The 21,493-nt window shown below is 41.1% G+C and overlaps 1 protein-coding gene across 2 annotated transcripts in view; it reads right to left on the reverse strand.

The window, feature by feature from the left end:
- The window catches only part of LOC126242478 (uncharacterized), a 103,077-nt gene that overhangs the window by 24,166 nt on the left and 57,418 nt on the right, over positions 1 to 21,493 (reverse strand). For both annotated transcript variants that reach the window (XM_049948090.1, XM_049948091.1), the window contains exons 4-5: positions 20,672 to 20,818; positions 4,559 to 4,794 (exon numbers count right to left, since the gene is read on the reverse strand). In XM_049948090.1, the coding sequence (XP_049804047.1) occupies positions 4,559 to 4,794; positions 20,672 to 20,818 (383 nt within the window). The remainder of the gene's footprint in view (positions 1 to 4,558; positions 4,795 to 20,671; positions 20,819 to 21,493) is intronic.

Genomic DNA, 21,493 nt, shown 5'->3' on the forward strand with positions numbered 1-21,493 from the left:
AGATGATAAAATGCAGGACTTTCGACTAGTGAACAACTTGTGAGCGACAAGGTACGGCAATTTTCCATCATCTGGATCTCTTGGATGGCCCGCTCATTTAGGTACATGGGCCGTTTTTGGGATGAGGCTGCATGGTTGCCATTGCAATTGGTACAGTGGGGTGAAAGAGGCAGGCAATCCCCTTGTGAGCACCCTACCACAAGTTTGAACAGGACATTCGAGTGTGGTTATAACATTGACAATGGTAACAGCGCATCAGTTTGGAATGTATAGTCGGACTGTGATGACTTCATAGTTTGCTTTGATCTCTATCAAATGTGAGGAAAAGAGTTCATGTAGGCACTAGGGTTGCATTAACGTTTTTCATTACTTGATGGACTACAGTGACGCCCTAATCAGAGAGGTAAGTTTGGATTTCTCAATTGGTAAGACCACTGAGCAGCCTAGTGTAAATAATACCATGCTAAGAATTCAGCATGCGATGGACCTCGACAAGAACAGGATAGCCAGGAGAAGTGAAGTTGCGTGCAGTTGTTGGGCTTGAAAATCACAATTCATCTCCAAAAGCAAAGTGCCAATGTTACTTAAATGAGGGGAGGTTTTTACAGGGCCTGCAACTGCATCAACACTTTTTTAAATAACAAACGGTTTAACCATAGCAGAGGTCTGACCATGCTCCGTATTTGATAACATGAGGAATCAAGGTGCAGCTGCGAGATTCTTGAAATCTTTAGCCTCATTCCATTTATGTTCAGTAGATATTGTCTGAGATGCTGATTGGCTCATTACAAGAAAATCCCCATGACTGCCAGCATCTCTTATGACGTGCTGCTCCAACCTGCCCCCGCCCCCCACCCCCTATCCCCTCCCATCAGAGGAGGGCTCACCTGCCTTCTGAACTTCTGACAGAAGGACCAACTGGCAATTTTGGAAGGTCACAGCTCAGGCAATCACCTTTCCCTGGGCCGGGCCTGTACCAGAGGGTACATGCAAACCCAACCTGTCAACCCGCAGCTGGGAATTACACACTATCAAGTCACCTACTACGTGTCACATGCTTGGGCTGGCCTTCAAGAGCGCACAGGGAGGAAGAAAAACACAAAAAGGAACCTTAAACACAGAAATGGAGGAAGGATAGGAGATGGAGAACGAAGAAAGAAAGAATGAAAGAAAAAATAGTGGAAGGACTGTTCCAATGTCAGGGTATTATAACTTCACAACACATTCCCAAAAATATCCCAGACATGTTCCCCATAGGAGGGGAAAAAGAACAGCAGGGGGACAGACATAACAGCATGGAAAGGGGAAAGGTGCTGCACAGGCTGGGGCCCCACAGCAGCCAAGCACGAACTCATCGAAGAGTGATGATTCCCTCGGGGGAGAGGGGTGGGGGCACTCACAAACATGGAACTAGCATAACTCCGAGAGGCATTAAACACCTCAAAGAGTTACCAGTTTCTAGCTCACCATGTTATTACATGGATAGTCATTATCTCAAGAGTGGCTGGTGGGGAAAATGGTGGGAAAGAGTAATGGGCATTATAAAGTATTGTCTGTGAAAGGTGTTGGAACTCTCATGGCTCCGTGAAGAACCATTTTGATTCATACTGAAGCAGCTGTGAACACTACCCCATACCAAGGCAGGGAACCTGTACATCTTGGTAGCAGTGGATGCCACTTCACAGTTAGTGTGGTTGATACCAAGTAGGTCGGGTACTACGGTGTGACTCCTGGCCACTTGACGTGTATATTTTCTACTTTTGGGACTCCAAAGGCTCTGGTTAGTAATAATGCACCAACCTTCTTATTCTGTGAATTCAAAAAATTCTGCTTCACTAGTGCCACATCATACATTACGACCATTCCATATTATCCAAAACCTTTTTTTAAATATGGCCTGGTCATCTTCCAAGTGCATACTCAAACTAAGTGGGATCAGACAATTGGATGGCTGAACTTTGCTTTCAACACTGCTATAAATGAAGTCCACAAAATCTCTCCAGCTAAATTGATGTTTACCTCCCCATTCAGCACTGTCCAACCTGTGGTCAATCAATTATATCTGGCTGGAGGATGATGATTCCAACATCATTAGAATAAACTATGAAGCAACACATAGTAATATCCAGCTTGTGTACCATAGGAAGGCTTCTCGCTATAAAAAAGGTAGGCATCCTACCACACTGCAGTTAAGAGGATGTGGTTTCTCTCCAAAAAAACTTCAGCGCGCAGTCTAAAGGGGTGCAAAAGGTGTCACACGCCCCTCAAGATTATCAGAGTGATGTCTCCAGTCAGTCAGCTTCCTGATCCAAGACCAGTCCATATGGAAGTGCATTAGTGCACACATTAGTCAGCTAAAGTTGGGGACTGGTTACCAGGATGTTGGTAACTCTTCAGGTACTTCAGCTAACCATCCCCCACCTGTTCCACCATAAGTGGGTGGAGATTTGTGCCACACGCAGGATATATCAGAGACTTACTTTGCTACTGATATGGTCACTTGGCAGGAACCTCTCCAACAGGTTGGCTGCCAGCTTACAGAGGAGGAGGCAGCGATGCAGCTCAGCACATTGATACAGGGGCAGGCACAAACTGTGTGAGGGGGAAGCTGTGGTTCCACTCTGAAGCTTGGAGGTGGCATGTACTGTGCATGCACTGCTTTCTAATACTGGTTTCTCTTACAGGTTAAGACGTAATTATTCTTATTGTCCATTAATTATTGTATTTATAACTTGTTTCAGTTAAGAGAACCTGTTCTGTGTATCTATTCTCACCCCCTGCTTATCAAGTTTCCATCTAGTGGTTAATGAATTCTGTGATAAAGAGTTATTTTATTTAATGATGGGTTTGTGACATTGATGGTGGCCACTGTTGATGCAAACTGACTCACCTTTACTGAACTGTCTTTAATTTATCTGCTTCTGATAAAGCCGTGTTAGGCTCATTTCTATCTTCGAGTCACAAAGCTTAAGTGTTACGTTGTTACTCTACTGTCTCATAAGGTTTCTGTAGATACTGACGTGTGACAGTTCATTTCGGCACCATAGTACTAGTTTGTGTATTCCTTGAGGCAAAGGTTAACAGCATCTCATTTTGTCACTGCCACCAGGGGGAGGGGGGGGGGTGACTAGTTCCACCATTAATAATACCTCCGAATAAAAGAAAATTGTGTCACTGTATATTTTAAAAGATTAATTTTATCATTTGTTGTTTCTGCCTATTTCTAAAGTTTTATGTGGCATATTATTTAAAGAAAATAATCACTTATTGCTAATATAATGTAAATGGACAGATAAAAATTCTACTCACTAAGTGGCGGCAGGGGACCCAAAAGGATTTAACATTCACAAGCTTTTGGAGCCAGTGGCTCCTTCTTCTGGTAGAAGAGTTGAAGGGGAAGGAAGAGGGGCGAAAGGAAAGGATTGGAGAGGTTTAGGGGCCACTGGCTCCAAAAGCTTGTGAATGTTAAATCCTCTTGTATCTTCCCCTGCCCCCATTTGGTGAGCAGATTTTTTTATCTGTCCATATTATTTACAGAGTTATTCCATCATTAATTGTTTCTGGTCTACTTTAAAATTTAATTTTGTGGGTTATTTTGAAAAGTTAATTTCATTCACTTCTGTGTTTTAAGTGAATAGTTAAAAGTGGATGATTTTTTCTTTTTCTTCCTTTCTTTTTTTCCCCTAAAGGGCTCCGGGACATTGTGGTAATCACTTTTCTAAAATTATTAATGCATTCTGGAAATTGCTTGAAATTACCTGTATATTGAGTAGTTTTAATAAATTCTTAATTGATTCAAACTGTTGTGTATCTCTTGTAATGTTTTCACTGAGTGTGTTTTGGTTGATTAAACTGTACTGTCAGTTTCATAAAAACTTCCACAAATGTTTTATATTTATGTATTGTGTAAAGCCATCTTTTGGATTTATAAATAAATTTTGTTAAACCTAATCAAGATTTTACTGGTCCAACAACATACCACTCTCACTACTGCTTCAGTAAGCTTATGTTGGACAGGCATCACATTCCATCATTTATTTCCAACAGCATAGCACAAACGTGAAAAAAAAAGGAATGGGGAAATAAACAATGTGGTCAGTTCTATTTTGAAATTCTACTTGTCCAGATGACACAAAACAAAAGAGTGCGAAAAATTTGAATCAATATTTTTTTTTTGTAGGTCACTGAAAAGACCTGAAACAACTATATGTGATAAACAGGTTATAAGACAGTCCTCATTGTTATCCACATTCAAGAGTTGCTCCTCCTGAAGGCATCATGAATGATACTCAAAAAATCTGCACCTGACTGCAGAAACAAGTAGCAGGTCCACAATGAGCAGAAGGTTAATGAGGTGCAGACCCCACAATAGCACATTAATCGAAGGTGTGTGTTTGTGTGTTTGAGGTTTACGGGCGCTAAACAGCGTGGTCATCAGCGTCCACATTAATCGAAAGGAAAGAGGAAAAACATTTGATCATGACTTACAAGTTAGGCTTTCTTACCTGTAAAAAGATATTAGAAGAAGAAGGAGTGTAATATTTGCATTGGTTCTCACCTAATTTCATCAATTAATTTATTTATGTCTTTTATTTCTTCCATAACCGCATTTGCCACTTGCACACAGTTGGCCAGGTTTTCAAAATGGGATTTCTTCCGTTGCAGTCCTTCACTAATAGCATGCTCTTCTTCTTTCTTCTGCTGTTCTGTTGCCTTCAGGTTTTCTAGATTCTGTACTAATTGTGCTGGGGAGGATACGATTTGATTCTTCAGATTCTCAATTGTCTGCGCCAACTGAAATGAAGATAGGTGAATGAACCTGTTGATATATGTGACATGCCACTATAGCATTGATAACAGTTGTCAACATTCAAACAGGATAGCATCTGGCAAAACACATCCAATTACAAATCATTAGCAGTGACCTATCAAAACTGATCAAAGAATGTTGAATAAATATACAGAGAAACATTTTAACAGAATTAGGAAACAAATATGTTAATTACTATGAGCTATCAATTGTTACTTAAAGTTAACAAAAAAGTAAAGTAATGATACTGAAGGCTATGATCCTGTCGAATACAGGCAAGAGCTATAGGGAACTGCTGATTATATTTTGTAGTCCTATGAAGCTCTACGAAAGTTTTACCCTGCCACACACTGTAAAATCCAAAATATAGCCTGTTCCACAGCTGGTGACGATGACATTGCCTTTAATCTAACAGATGATCTTTAAATGTACTGCAATTGCCAGTGACAACCGGGTATTTTCATAAAAATTTCTTACACTGATTGCATCTATAAATCACATAATCATGTAATATATGTGCAAAACGTTGTCTGTGGCAAGCATTAGTAAGCGATACATATAAGGCAAGACAGATTATGTGTGTACCGGCAACAATGAAATTTCACCTCCTGAAGTTAAGTAGAGAACATACATTGGTACAATTTGTAGAGAACATGTTTCTCTCAAACACACTCTTCCAGAAGGAAAAAAAATAAGAAGAGAGAGTTGGCAAGGACAATAGTACACAATTTAAATTTAGTATATTTATGAAGCAATAAGGAAATATTACAGAATGTGGTGGTTTAAAGCCACTTAATATATACAGAAGCCAAGCTAGAAAGAAACAGACCCATCCAACAGGAAGTCAGTGATCTAATGCATACAAGTGAATGGGCGATTGTTCATCATCTATGCATTCCTGGACCATCCAGTTGCTGAACATACTGCTTGACACAATGTGCTTCACTTCAATTACTGCTTCACAGACTGTGTGTGGATCCTTCCTAACAACACACACTTTTCTGAATTGTGCACGCAGGAACAATCCCTGCAATATATACTATGTTCCTGTAGCCCGCCTGGCTTCACGCTTTGCAAGTTCTATCCTCCATTTACCATCCCCTTCACTGCTCCCACTGCAGCACAATAAAGCCATCTATCCCACCACCTCAACCACTAGTCTTTTCTCCTTCTCTGCACGATCCCCGCCCCCCCTCCCCCCACACACCCAAATCCAGCCAATTGCAGCTAGCATCCCTACCCTGTGTCCACCAAGCCCCTGCACCCACAAGCAGCACTTCACTTTCTCCCATCCCACCCTGCTATACCCCCGCCCCGCCATGCCACACCTTTTTACTCCCACTACCCACATCAGATTGGTACTCCCATATTTTATATATATCTAAAAACAAAAATGATGTAACTTACCAAACGAAAGCACTGGCATGTTGATAGACACACAAACACACACAAAATTCAAGCTTTCGCAACCCGCGGTTGCTTCATCAGGAATGAGGGAAGGAGAGGGAAAGACGAAAGGATATGGGTTTTAAGGGAGAGGGTAAGGAGTCATTCCAACCCCGGGAGCGGAAAGACTTTCCTTAGGGGGGAAAAAAGGACAGGTATACACTCGAGGTACACACTCGCGCACACACACACACATATCCATCCGCACGTACACAGACACAAGCAGGCATTTGTAAAGGCAAAGAGTTTGGGCAGAAATGTCAGTCGAGGCAGAAGTACAGAGGCAAAGATGTTATTGAATGACAGGTGAGGTATGAGCGGCGGCAACTTTAAATTAGCGGAGGTTGAGGCCTGGTGGGTAACAAGAAGAGAGGATATACTGAAGGGCAAGTTCCCATCTCCAGAGTTCTGAAGGTTGGTGTTAGTGGGAAGTATCCAGATAACCCGGACGGTGTAACACTGTGCCAAGATGTGCTGGCCGTGCACCAAGGCATGTGTAGCCACAGGGTGATCTTCATTACCAACAAACACTGTCTGCCTGTGACCATTCATGCGAATGGCAACAAACTGTCCATTTCCATGAATGGCCACAGGCAGACAGTGTTTGTTGGTAATGAGGATCACCCTGTGGCTACACATGCCTTGGTGCACGGCCAGCACATCTTGGCACAGTGTTACACCGTCCGGGTTATCTGGATACTTCCCACTAACACCAAACTTCTTCACTTTTGAAGGCCAGACATACCAACAATTAAAGGGAACAGCCATGGGTACCAGGATGGCCCCTTCGTACGCCAACCTATTCATGGGTCGCTTAGAGGAAGCCTTCTTGGTTACCCAGGCCTGCCAACCCAAAGTTTGGTACAGATTTATTGATGACATCTTCATGATCTGGACTCACAGTGAAGAAGAACTCCAGAATTTCCTCTCCAACATCAACTCCTTTGGTTCCATCAGATTCACCTGGTCCTACTCCAAATCCCATGCCACTTTCCTTGATGTTGACCTCCATCTGTCCAATGGCCAGCTTCACACGTCCGTCTACATCAAACCCACCAAAAAGCAACAGTACCTCCATTATGACAGCTGCCACCCATTCCACATCAAACGGTCCCTTCCCTACAGCCTAGGTCTTCGTGGCAAACGAATCTGCTCCAGTCCGGAATCCCTGAACATTACACCAGCATCCTGACAACAGCTTTCGCATCCCGCAACTACCCTCCCAACCTGGTACAGAAGCAAATAACCAGAGCCACTTCCTCATCCCCTCAAACACAGAACCTCCCACAGAAGAACCCCAAAAGTGCCCCACTTGTGACAGGATACTTTCCGGGACTGGACCAGACTCCGAATGTGGCTCTCCAGCAGGGATATGACTTCCTCAAATCCTGCCCTGAAATGAGATCCATCCTTCATGAAATCCTCCCCACTCCACCAAGAGTGTCTTTCCGCCGTCCACCTAACCTTCGTAACCTGTTAGTTCATCCCTATGAAATCCCCAAACCACCTTCCCTACCCTCTGGCTCCTACCCTTGTAACCGCCCCCGGTGTAAAACCTGTCCCATGCACCCTCCCACCACCACCTACTCCAGTCCTGTAACCCGGAAGGTGTACACGATCAAAGGCAGAGCCATGTGCGAAAGCACCCACGTGATTTACCAACTGACCTGCCTACACTGTGACGCATTCTATGTGGGAATGACCAGCAACAAACTGTCCATTCGCATGAATGGACACAGGCAGACAGTGTTTGTTGGTAATGAGGATCACCCTGTGGCTAAACATGCCTTGGTGCATGGCCAGCACATCTTGGCACAGTGTTACACCGTCCGGGTTATCTGGATACTTCCCACTAACACCAACCTATCCAAACTCCGGAGAAGGGAACTTGCTCTTCAATATATCCTCTCTTCCCGTTACCCACCAGGCTTCAATCTCCGCTAATTTCAAGTTGCCGCCACTCATACCTCCCCTGTCATTCAACATCATCTTTGCCTGTTCACGTGCGCCTCGACTGACATCTCTGACCAAACTCTTTGTCTTTAAATATGTCTGCTTGTGTCTGTATATGTGTGGATGGATATGTATGTGTGTGCGCGAGTGTATACCTGTCCTTTTTCCCCCTAAGGTAAGTCTTTCCGCTCCCGGGATTGGAATGACTCCTTACCCTCTCCCTTAAAACCCACATCCTTTCGTCTTTCCCTCTCCTTCCCTCTTTCCTGATGAGGCAACAGTTTGTTGCGAAAGCTTGAATTTTGTGTGTATGTTTGTGTTCGTTTGTGTGTCTGTCGACCTGCCAGCACTTTCATTTGGTAAGTCACATCATCTTTGTTTATATATACACTCCTGGAAATGGAAAAAAGAACACATTGACACCGGTGTGTCAGACCCACCATACTTGCTCCGGACATTGCGAGAGGGCTGTACAAGCAATGATCATACGCACGGCACAGCGGACACACCAGGAACCGCGGTGTTGGCCGTCGAATGGCGTTAGCTGCGCAGCATTTGTGCACCGCCGCCGTCAGTGTCAGCCAGTTTGCCGTGGCATACGGAGCTCCATCGCAGTCTTTAACACTGGTAGCATGCCGCAACAGTGTGGACGTGAACCGTATGTGCAGTTGACGGACTTTGAGCGAGGGCGTATAGTGGGCATGCGGGAGGCCGGGTGGACGTACCGCCGAATTGCTCAACACGTGGGGCGTGAGGTCTCCACAGTACATCGATGTTGTCGCCAGTGGTCGGCGGAAGGTGCACGTGCCCGTCGACCTGGGACCGGACCGCAGCGACGCACGGATGCACGCCAAGACCGTAGGATCCTACGCAGTGCCGTAGGGGACCGCACCGCCACTTCCCAGCAAATTAGGGACACTGTTGCTCCTGGGGTATCGGCGAGGACTGTTCGCAACCGTCTCCATGAAGCTGGGCTACGGTCCCGCACACCGTTAGGCCGTCTTCCGCTCACGCCCCAACATCGTGCAGCCCGCCTCCAATGGTGTCGCGACAGGCGTGAATGGAGGGACGAATGGAGACGTGTCGTCTTCAGCGATGAGAGTCGCTTCTGCCTTGGTGCCAATGATGGTCGTATGCGTGTTTGGCGCCGTGCAGGTGAGCGCCACAATCAGGACTGCATACGACCGAGGCACACAGGGCCAACACCCGGCATCATGGTGTGGGGAGCAATCTCCTACACTGGCCGTACACCACTGGTGATCGTCGAGGGGACACTGAATAGTGCACGGTACATCCAAACCGTCATCGAACCCATCGTTCTACCATTCCTAGACCGGCAAGGGAACTTGCTGTTCCAACAGGACAATGCACGTCCGCATGTATCCCGTGCCACCCAACGTGCTCTAGAAGGTGTAAGTCAACTACCCTGGCCAGCAAGATCTCCGGATCTGTCCCCCATTGAGCATGTTTGGGACTGGATGAAGCGTCGTCTCACGCGGTCTGCACGTCCAGCACGAACGCTGGTCCAACTGAGGCGCCAGGTGGAAATGGCATGGCAAGCCGTTCCACAGGACTACATCCAGCATCTCTACGATCGTCTCCATGGGAGAATAGCAGCCTGCATTGCTGCGAAAGGTGGATATACACTGTACTAGTGCCGACATTGTGCATGCTCTGTTGCCTGTGTCTATGTGCCTGTGGTTCTGTCAGTGTGATCATGTGATGTATCTGACCCCAGGAATGTGTCAATAAAGTTTCCCCTTCCTGGGACAATGAATTCACGGTGTTCTTATTTCAATTTCCAGGAGTGTGTGTGTATATATATATATATATATATATATATATATATATATATATATATATATATATATATATATGGGAAAAATATATCTATAAACAAAGATGATGTGACTTACCGAACGAAAGCGCTGGCAGGTCGATACACACACAAATAAACACAAACACACACACAAAATTCAAGCTTTCGCAACAAACTGTTGCCTCATCAGGAAAGAGGGGAAGGAGAGGGAAAGACGAAAGGATGTGGGTTTTAAGGGAGTATATATATATATAAACAAAGATGATGTAACTTACCAAACGAAAGTGTTGGTATGTTGATAGACACACAAATAAACACAAACACACACACAAAATTCAAGCTTTCGCAACCCACGGTTGCTTCATCAGGAAAGAAGGAAGGAGAGGGAAAGACGAAAGGATGTGGGTTTTAAGGAAGAGGGTAAGGAGTCATTCCAATCCCGGGAGCGGAAAGACTTGCCTTAGGGGGAAAAAAGGACAGGTATACACTCGCGCGTGCACACACACATATCCATCCACACATATACAGACACAAGCAGACTGCACTCCCCTCATTCTATGCTTCCACAGTGACGAACCTATTTTCCTTTCCCAACCTGACACCGAGGGGCCAGCTTCAGGTGGCCTGTACTCCCTCCACAACCCTGGCCCCTAAAACTGCAGTCACAGTGATGTGGCTGAGTTGTTTCCCTGTCTCCACTTCGTCCCTTTCCCAGGTGGTCCCTTAGGCCCAGATCTGGCAGGCTCACTGGACTGACCAGCTCAAATATACCCTCCATTTCCCTGTAAACCAGCAAATGATGCTATCTCTCTCCCTCCTTGCCTATCTTTCTGGATGTCTACACAATATTTGGGGCCCACCGGTTTGGGCCTATAGACAGGGCCAAACCAAGGTGATCCTGTGACCCCAGCAGAACCACTAAAGCTCAGCAACAAGCATGACCAAATGTTTTGATTCAGTGAATAGAGAAGGAGTTGGTAATCACAAGGCTATTACAAGTTACAGGAGAGTTATGGAAGGTAGGGAGGTATTTCTAGTTTACAAGGTTGACAAAGAATCCTTGTGTGATAGGTCTGAAGACATTTTAGTTAACAAAATGCAATATGTTGTTCTTAATGAAGAGACATCGTTGGATGTGAAAGCAGTGAACAAACATAACAGTCCTGACAACTGGTAGGTCACTTGCAATCTAGGGACCCTCCTTACTTTTCCAATCAAATCCCTACCCCCTACCCCTGCCCTCCCAGGAAGGAAGAACCAGTTCCGAAAGTGTGGAAAGTCTTTTCTACTTTTGTGTGTTAGTAAGTGGAATTTTGTCTAAAAAAGGTAAGTACTGGCCACCTTTTATTTTACATTGTTCTACACTGAACTTCCTTGTTAAAATATTTACTGTGTGTGTGTGTGTGGGGGGGGGGGGGGTGCACGCGTTAAGAATCACCATAAGCATTTTGTAATGTTTGGTGCACTTTGTAGTATAACAGCATGTTTTATTAAATACTCTGATCCACTACGCGTATTCATAGCAGCTAAAGATGATGGTGATAGTAGATATTTGTTAAGCAGTGAATACGAAAGAAGCAGATACTGTCTGTCCAGGTCTGTGTTTTTACAGATGGTGCATGTGCCATAACAAGGGCAGTGGCAAGCAGTCATGTGATGTGCAGCATTCACTTGCTGTATGAGATTTTATACGTATGCTTTGGCATGCCCAGTTGGCACTGTCATGAACAGCTCTGCTTAAGAGGGTTGCCGGCAATGTCAACGGGGACCCAAAACAGATGAATCACTTATGTTAAAGGAATCTTCGATGTGTGGACTAAGGGTTAGACATTACGTATCAGAATGTTTTAATATTTGGCTAAACTATTTTCAGATAGAACCATTGTGATCTGTCTTTGTGAGACACGAAGATTTTAAATACAAGGAGGTGCAAAATGAGAGTTTGGAGTTTATTTAGTAGCTCAAAGCAGTCATTGTGACCTAACATTTCAGCGTAATTCAGAAAGTATTGAAGTCCAGAAGAAAAAGAAGTTCATACATAGAAGTGGGTTGGCGTAGCTGGACCACCAAAACAATTTCTAAAGGCGACCATTCATCAGCAAGACTTATAACAGTTAACTGAAACACCCAACACAGTGAAAACTTACCAAGTGCAAACAGCAGCTGAAGTACACCATAAAAAAACCATCTTTTTTGCCATATGTGGTGACTGAACAGTGAAACAAAGCAGTGATACTCAGAAAATCACCATTTACTGAATAAAATACAACCAAAAGATGTCAAGAATTCTGAGGAGACATTAAAAGAATTATTACGTTGCTCCTGGTAACCAATAAACAACAACAGAGCTTCAGGAACTGAACGCTTAAATTAGTCTCAAGTTTTCGACAACAATATTATCAAGATTGAGTCAATCATTATTTAAAATTGTGAATAAACAATTTTCACGCAGAAGGAATATTTTATTAATGGAATATCAAATACCCAACAACATAAGACAAAGTACTTGCATTGAAAGCACAAAGCAAGACCAGAGAAGTCTGTGACACACAAGAGATCACGGTGTGTTTGGCAAGGAAGATAACCAACGTGATTGCAGCCAGTAGACAATGCATCAGTGGTCATCACGCAGCCGTTGACTTCAAGGCTGCATGCAGCACTGTTCTTGGTTCCACAGCAGTTGCGTCGGCAGAGACCTACATCTAAGCACCTGTCGACGTCACATCGGCTACGCAGTGGAAGTTTGCAGCCAACCAATACCTAACTTTAAAACAATAACTTCTAATCCTAACAGTTGCATGTAACTAACCAGACAGTGATACATAAAGAGGGTTAATTTTATTGTTAACTACAGAGTAATGAGTTATTATAATGAAGTGTAACTTTATGCCCTTGTTAACTCTCTAAGTGACCGCCAAGGCATAGAAACTTGTTATAAAAACATATTTGCGAAATTCATGGACAAAAAAATTTAATGGACAATAAGAGAACCTTATTTGAGGAAATTACTAATAGTAACCAAGAGGAAAATAATAAAAATAGCATTAGCGGAGGACAGTGTTAATAGCAACATTGAGGAAATCGTTAATAGCAAGCTGGAAGGTATAAAAAAACAAGACTGAGGATACTATTACAGTACAATGGGCAAAAATATGAGAATGTTGGAGGGAAACATTACTAAGAAAGTAGACACGACTATTAAGACCAAAGTTATGTCAAAGTTTACAACACAGGGCAATAAAATAATAGATTTCGAAAGTAAAGTTAGTGGTTTAACAGACAATCTACTATCAGAGATACATACAGTAGTTTATCAAGAGTTTAAGATATACTTCAAAGATGTGAATCAAAATTTTAAGTAGGTACACATCAAAATTTCAAACAAACAAGTGTTCGTTGAACAGAAAGTACAGCACACCGTTGAATTAACCAGTAGTAAGATCACTTCTGTGGATAATACTGTAAACAATCGACATGAATTTCAAAAGATATAGGATGCAGGAGGAGAAACTAAAAAAGCACTAGCAAGTAGACTAACTAGCGGCAATATAGGAGTATCTAGGCAATCTTTGGAGGATTTGCAGACTGGGGGTGGTTTAAATTTGCCAAAGCTGTTTCTCAAATTTAGGCCGGTTGGGAAAGTGCAGTCAACATACTTTATAGGAGAATTTTCATGATCATTACCAAGCAGATGGGGTGATCTCTCGAAAATGGATTCTGCTTTACATTACTTAAGAGGAGATGCAGTTGAATGGCGTAATGCCCACACAGAAGATTTTAAATCTTGTCAAGATTTCCAGGAAAGTTTTGAACAACAGTACTGGCCTCCTAGCATGAAGGAAAAATCAACACTTCAACTATTATACCATGGAACTTTACAATAGTTCTTGGGGTACTTAGAAGAAGTACAGTGAATGGCATCTCAAGAAAGCTAAATATTTGGATGATCCATTAGACAAAGCACATTTAGTCAAGATATTCGTAAGACAGCTACCACATTATGTGAGAAAAGAGAGATCATACAGAGCATGGGCAAATATTAATGATTTGCTCACTTTCATTGAAGGATTAAATACACTGAATACAGAAAAGAATGAGAGTTTCCAGGATGGTGAGTAGGTTAACAGAAATAAAAATAATAAATCATTTTCTAGTCCATTTGTAAAGATAATAAAAACTGATTATTGTTGACTGTGTACGAACAGAAACAAGACAAGAAGCAAGGACAGAAACAATACATATTCACGAGCTTCCGTACCTCATAATTAGTCTAACACAAACATAAAGTATAAAAATGTGAACATAACTTATTCTTGTACAGACATAGTTCAAAACAATTACGCCATTATAGTTATGGAAAAAGTAGATTGTCCTAGATTGAGGGCCAAAATCCAGGAAGTAACCACTCAGTACTCTGCCAATATATAGATACATTGGTTGCATACATTCATAAAATACCCATGAGAGAAGGGTTGTCAGGAGAGGGCAAGCAAATAGAGGAGATTAAACAACCTATAGTAAGTAGTAAAATAGAGACTAAGAAAGTAGGACATTATATTGATTCAGGTATCAAAATTTCCTCGCTCTCAGAAGAGTCAGTAACTACATGCAAACTGAAGGAATTCAAAGGAACTTTTTCCTACTTTACCAGTTTTAGATGTTTATATAGTAGGGCTTACTGGTACCAAAGAAATTAAGTAAACAGGAAAGCAGGACAACTTTAAACACAGAACAATTCTCCTTCATACAGACATTACTTGTAGTGCCTAATATAAATATCCAAATACTGATACTAAAATGTAGACTTGCACGGCCGGAAATGTCATGTCCATTATAATTATCCGGGTTGTTATGCCGTGGTCGGTTGATGAATTCTGTGTCAATTCCCAACGTTTCGTCCCCGTCTGCGGAGGACATCTTCAAGGGGGTCTGTAGCTCAAGCTACAGACCCCCTTGAAGATGTCCTCCGCAGACGGGGACGAAACGTTGGGAATTGACACAGAATTCATCAACCGACCACGGCATAACAACTCGGATAATTATAATGGACATATCCAAATACTGTTACGTGTAAACTGATTGCTTGTATACAAAGTGATTTTGTATTTTTGTACACCATTGTCAAAGTGTAATGAATTATTTAGGAATAAAAGAGACAACTGACCGAAAGGCAGAAGCACTGCATCATCTATAGGTACACAAATGAAAGGTACAGAGCTTTGCTAGCTTGCCTTTTTCAAGCCTGTAGGAGACACACACACACACACACACACACACACGTCTTCCTACACTGTGGTTGCCAGCTCTTTCCTAGCCCACAGTGAGTATACTAGGGTGGGGTGGCGTGGGGTGGCGTGGGGAATGGAGGGAGGCAGTTGGGGGAAGTGTCTAGTGGCTCATGGGAAAGTGGGGAGCTGCCTGTGGACTAGCTAGGGGGTGCAGATAGAGGCAGCAGGTGGCTGGCATGCTATTTTACCGACTACAGCATGAGATAGCAGCACACAACTAGTCGACAAATTGGATGGGGGTACTAGGACAGGGGATGGTGTGTGAACAGACACACGCACACACGCATGGGGTGACAGCAAGTTACCTTACGTTTAGATCAGGGAGGTTACGGGAACAAAGGATGTCTGTAAGGATGGCTCCCATCTGCCAAGCTCAGAAAAGCAGCAGCTGCTGCTGCTGCTGCAGCAGGAGGAGGAGGAGGAGGATCTAGATGACACAGGTTGTGAAGCAGCCATTGAAATCTAGTGTGTTGTCATCTGGTACATGTGTCACTCAGTAGTCCATCTTGAAAAAGGAAGTTCATTCAGAAAGATGGCAAAGTTCTGTACATTTTGCTTGTATACCTGTTGATGATGCAACACTTCTGCCTTTCGGTGAGTCGTCTCCTTTATTCGTAAATAACACATTCCCAGCCGTCTGCCACCTGCCACTCTACCGCACCCCTAAATAGCCCACAAATGGCTCCCCACTCTCCCACGACGACTTGAAATGCTGCTGAATTTTGTTTCATACTGTGTTCTCCATCAGATATTTTATGTGAAAAATTTCAAACATTTTATGTGCAAAGTGTAAGAAAATATTATTTTAAATATTTATTTACAGGTTATCAGTATTGTAACCATTTTGTATCAAATTAATGTGCTACTTATTATTTTCAATTAACGAAATACACATATGTGAAATGGTAAAAAAAAAGAGGAAGAATAACATAAAACATAAAATAACAATTGAAGACATGCGTGAAAAAACGGGCTAACCCTCAAATGTAAAAACTTAGAAATAAGTGTTACCATCTATTATTGGGTACAGGAACTATCAAAATTGACACTGGTCTCACCCCTAAATATCACTTAAGGGTGACACCAATATCAATTTTGATAGTTCCTGCACCCAACAACAGATGACAACACTTATCTCTAAGTTGTTACCTTTGAGGGTTAGCCCATTTTTTCGCACGTCTTCAATTTAAAACATGAAACACATATAAGTAAAATAAATAAGTAGACAAATAATGAATGTTTAGATAATTTAATTGGGTATGTTGAAAATACTCTGACAGCACATTCTGTACGGCTAATGTTCCACAAATGGTACTTCAGAAACCAGCTTTATTACACATGGATGTAAGTAGCTTGAAACCTTCTTTAATTTATGTTGTAATAGAAGTGTTCAGTTTTCAAAATTAATTAATGTTGGTGAGCTACTTTGCAAAATTTCCGATTATTACTGAATTCAACTATACAGCTTTCAAGAATGTTAATTACATATCAATTTTTATATGAGAAACATTTTTTATATCATCATTTTGAAGAAATTCCCTTTGAACGTAATGTGCCAAATTACCTTTTGGTATGAGTTTTGTCCCTTAAAAGTGAAACTGGGCAAACACAAAAATATACATTAGATTAGATTAGATTAATACAAGTTCCATGGATCATGAATACGATATTTCGTAATGATGTGGAACGAGTCGAATTTTCCAATACATGACATAATTAGGTTAATTTAAAACATACTTGGTTAATATAACAACTTTTTTTTGCCCCCTCTACACACACACACACACACACACACACACACACACACACACAAAGTTTCAAGATTGTTTATTGACACTTGGGAATGTTTCCTTGTAAGTTACATTTACAGGCTAGTACTAAAACATTAACTATGACAGTACAAAATCTTTACAGCAATTGTCCCTTGATAATATATACCAGAAGGCATACAAATCTAATCTGTTAACAAATCCACAAAAGGAGGACTTATATCGAATTTTATTTACTTATGAAGGAGGTTTTTTTTTCTGACAAATCAGGTGCCATGGATGAATAGATATGCAGTTTTAAGATCAAAAACAAAGAATCACTCTTTTGTAAACCCTATCCAGTACCTATAAGTTTGAAATCAGTGCAACAGGAAGAGATAAACAAAATGATAGACAGTCAAACAAAAGATCATAGTTTAGGTGCCCAATAACAATCCATTACTGGATTGATACAGGTGGGCTTCACCTCCTAGTGGATGCACACACTAAATAGGCACATAGAAACAAAATGTGATAGACCCATGAGTATATATGAATGACTGCCACAATTCGAACAAGTAAGATATTTTAGGTTGATGGATTTGACAGATGGCTAATGGCACGTACAATTAAATGAGGATTCTAAGCAATATGCACCACTTTATACAATGGAAACTCTTATGAATTTAAGGCATTACCTTTCAGACTAAAGGACTAATGAAGCGCCATTTGTCTGAACCCCAGATGTGCGGACATAATAAAACAAGCTTGATTCATCTACACCTACATGATTACTCTGCAATTCACATTTAAGTGCTTGGCAGAGGGTTCATCGAACCACAATCATATTATCTCCCTACTATTCCACTCCTGAACAGTGCGCAGGAAAAACGAACACTCAAACCTTTCTGTTCGAGCTCTGATTTCTCTTATTTTATTTTGATGATCATTCCTACCTATGTAGGTTGGGCTCAACAATATATTTTCGCATTCGGAAGAGAAAGTTGGTGACTGAAATTTCGTAAATAGATCTCGCTGCGACGAAAAACGTCTTTGCTTTAATGACTTCCATCCCAACTCGCGTATCATATCTGCCACACTCTCTCTCCTATTACGTGATAACACAACACGAGCTGCCCTTTTTTGCACTCTTTCGATGTCCTCCGTCAATCCCACCTGGTAAGGCGCAGCAATATTCTAACAGAGGACGAACGAGTGTAGTGTAAGCTGTCTCTTTAAGAAAGAGTGCGCCAAGGGAAAATCAAATTCATAACCAGAAAACTGGATATTATTGAAGCATGACAATGTATTATAAGTATGTAAGGATATGAATATCACCAAATTGGTATAACATAAGTTCTAATATAAATTTTTCCAAGAAAACAGTCTAGTTAAGAGCACAAGCTAATATTGTCTCACAGGTACTAATGACTAACATCATTAATAAAGAGTTAATCAGATGTATGAAATACTGAAAAATGAGGAAAATGTTATTCCTTTCTTATTAACACCCAGTAGAGACGTTTTCCCATTTGTTTTTAAGTTAACGGAGCTGACTGGGACTGCTCTGAGTATAAGAGATAAGAAACAAAGTTTGGCTTAACTTAAGTGCATGAGCCATGGTAGGTGAAACAAAAGCAGATACGAAGCGTCAAGCTTTAAGTAAATAGCTAGGCCTGGGAATTACATATACATGGAAGTAATTAGAATATAAAGAAATGTAAAATATAAGCTGAGGAGTTACACAGTTGATATCTGGGTACAGTCAAGTATTAAATGGAGAAAACTCTTTGAATTGATGTGAGGAGAGAAGTAGAAAAAAGCTGACAGATGCTGTGCGATTGGTTTATAACATAAGGTGAAGTGTACTAATATTAGGAGAAGGTAGAAATGGGACATGGATAGAGTGTTCCATAGGAGAGAGACTAATACATGCCATGGGTTGTGTACATTTATGAATGGAATGGCCTGTACCATATCTCTGTAGAGAATTTGTATGGGGCATTTACACATGATTAAAACACAGTTTACAATATCTGCTCACAAAAGTGGATGAGTTATTCTTTCATGAAGTTATTTACGTGGTTGCAGTGACAACTGATCACATCAGGGAAGAGGTTTCCTAACCAGTTTAGATAGAGGTTTTCCTTAATTACAGTGTGGTGGGACCTTTTACATCTTCATGCATATAAATATGGAAGTATTTCAAATTTTACTGTGTACTAATAAGAAAGGATCTACGACTCCCTTGAAAAAGGTAGATGTAATAAATATGTATATTGGAACCAACACGTAAAGGAGTTAAATGTTACAATAGTTTAAGCAAATCTGTCTCTTTATAGAAATAATAGTCTCACAAAAAAAATGAAACACACCTACAGGGAGAACTCTTCAGTATTTAAAAATAAGAGTGTACACACATTACAGAAAGAGCCGTGACGTGGTGTAATGTTCAAATATGACAACACTTACAATGAATGAAGCACATTTTATAAAATATTATTAAACATGAGCTGGAGTTATAGTCACTAATGATATGTATAAATGATGTACCTGTCGAGGAAATGAAAATATTGATGCGTATGAATAAGCAATTAGGCATGACATCTTTAGCTTGAGTGTGGTGTATGTAGTGTAACAGGGCATTTCATTAAATACCCTGGTCCACTAAAGATGATCATGACAGCAGAGTTTTGTTAAGTAGTGTATAAGAATGGCGCAGATACTGTGAGCCCCAGTCTGTGCTTGTACAAAGAGTACGTGCACCATAACAACCAGGGCAACGGTGACCAGTCGTGTGATTCATGGCATTCACTTACTATATGAGGCTATATGCATGCTTTGACACTATTGAGCTGGCGGTCTAGGATGACTGAGTAGGAGGACCATCGACAATGTCGACAGGGACCCAAAACAAATGTATCATTTTTATTTTAAAAAGAACTTCGAGGTACAGCCTGAAAGTAAGACATTATGTATCAGAATGTGTTATTGTTTGGTTAAACTATTTTGAGTTACTATCATTGTGATCTGTCATTGTCAGACTTGCAGACTTTAAATACAGAGAAGTGCAAATGAGAATTCGAATTTATTTAGCATCACAAGTCCAATAGAAAAGGAACTTTGTACATGGAGGTGGGACGGAGTACCTGGACCACCAAAACAATTTCTAAAGGCGATTGTCCATCAGCAAGATTTATAACAGGTAACTGACAGATCCGACGTGGCGAAAACATACCAAGTGCAGACAGCAGCTAAGTACACCACTGCAAACCTATCTTTTTCACCATACAATGTATGCAACTTTTTACTATCCCATCACCTAAACTGATAATATTTACATTTCAAATAAAGATTTGCTTAGACAGTTCACCAGTTCTGTTGCATGTTTCTCACGAACTCTTTTACTGTAACTCTCGCACCCTCATATCACCATATCCTCATAATTTACGAGTATCCTCCAAATTCTAAACCATGTATAGTAAAGTTTTTTTTTAAAGTATAACATGTGATTATTATTGAATTTCAGTTGCAAATATAAGACCTCTACTATTAAATGAAAAATTATCAAAAACAATAACTTACAAAAGCAGTGATCGCTATTTACCTTAATACCTTCAGTCTCAAGCTTGCGGATTTCATTATCGTACTCAGCCAGAGTTTTACTCAAGGGCTCTATGGATTCTGTAATGTTTTCTCTTTCTTCAATTGAAGTGAAAATTCTCCCTTCTGCATCATTTATTTGGTTCTTCAACTGAAAATGAATCAAATTATTAATATTTATGCCACTGTAAATGATGCACTGAAATTATTTAACAAAAGAAGACGTTAAGCAATAAATAGCTGTGCAGAAAGAAAGAGTTGTTTAACTTTCAGCCTACTACTTCTCCCAAGCTAACACACACACACACACACACACACACACACACACAGAGAGAGAGGGGGGGGGGGGGGGGAAGCCTTCCCAGGTACATAATTGATTACAAAGATCAAACACCATCTTTAAACATATTCCTTGTGATACAATTCTGTGTAACAGGAAATTTAAAGGATCCTTATAGTAGCAAACTGCTAATTTCATTAAATGCATCAATTCCAACAATAATGTCAGATTAAGAATGTTGACTATTACTCATTGGAAATTTAACACAAAAAGTGTGTATCTCTGCCACACTACAGTAATTAAATATGATACTTTTAAAAATCTGTCACTTTTACCTCTGTAAGAATTATTAGTTCTACAAACTGTTCTTACATGAAGAAACTGAACCTAACTGGGGCTAAGTTGTTGACTACACCACATGACTACTATGTGCACCTCATCAGAGAGATGTTTCTTCTACTTCCAAGAAACTGTGTCATCTAATAGTTTCAAGCATTAAATATCCATTTAGTCCATAGCAACTATGTCCAATGATGAAATTTTGAT

The sequence above is a fragment of the Schistocerca nitens genome, chromosome 1, assembly GCF_023898315.1.
Source record: "Schistocerca nitens isolate TAMUIC-IGC-003100 chromosome 1, iqSchNite1.1, whole genome shotgun sequence".
NCBI lineage: Eukaryota > Metazoa > Arthropoda > Insecta > Orthoptera > Acrididae > Schistocerca > Schistocerca nitens.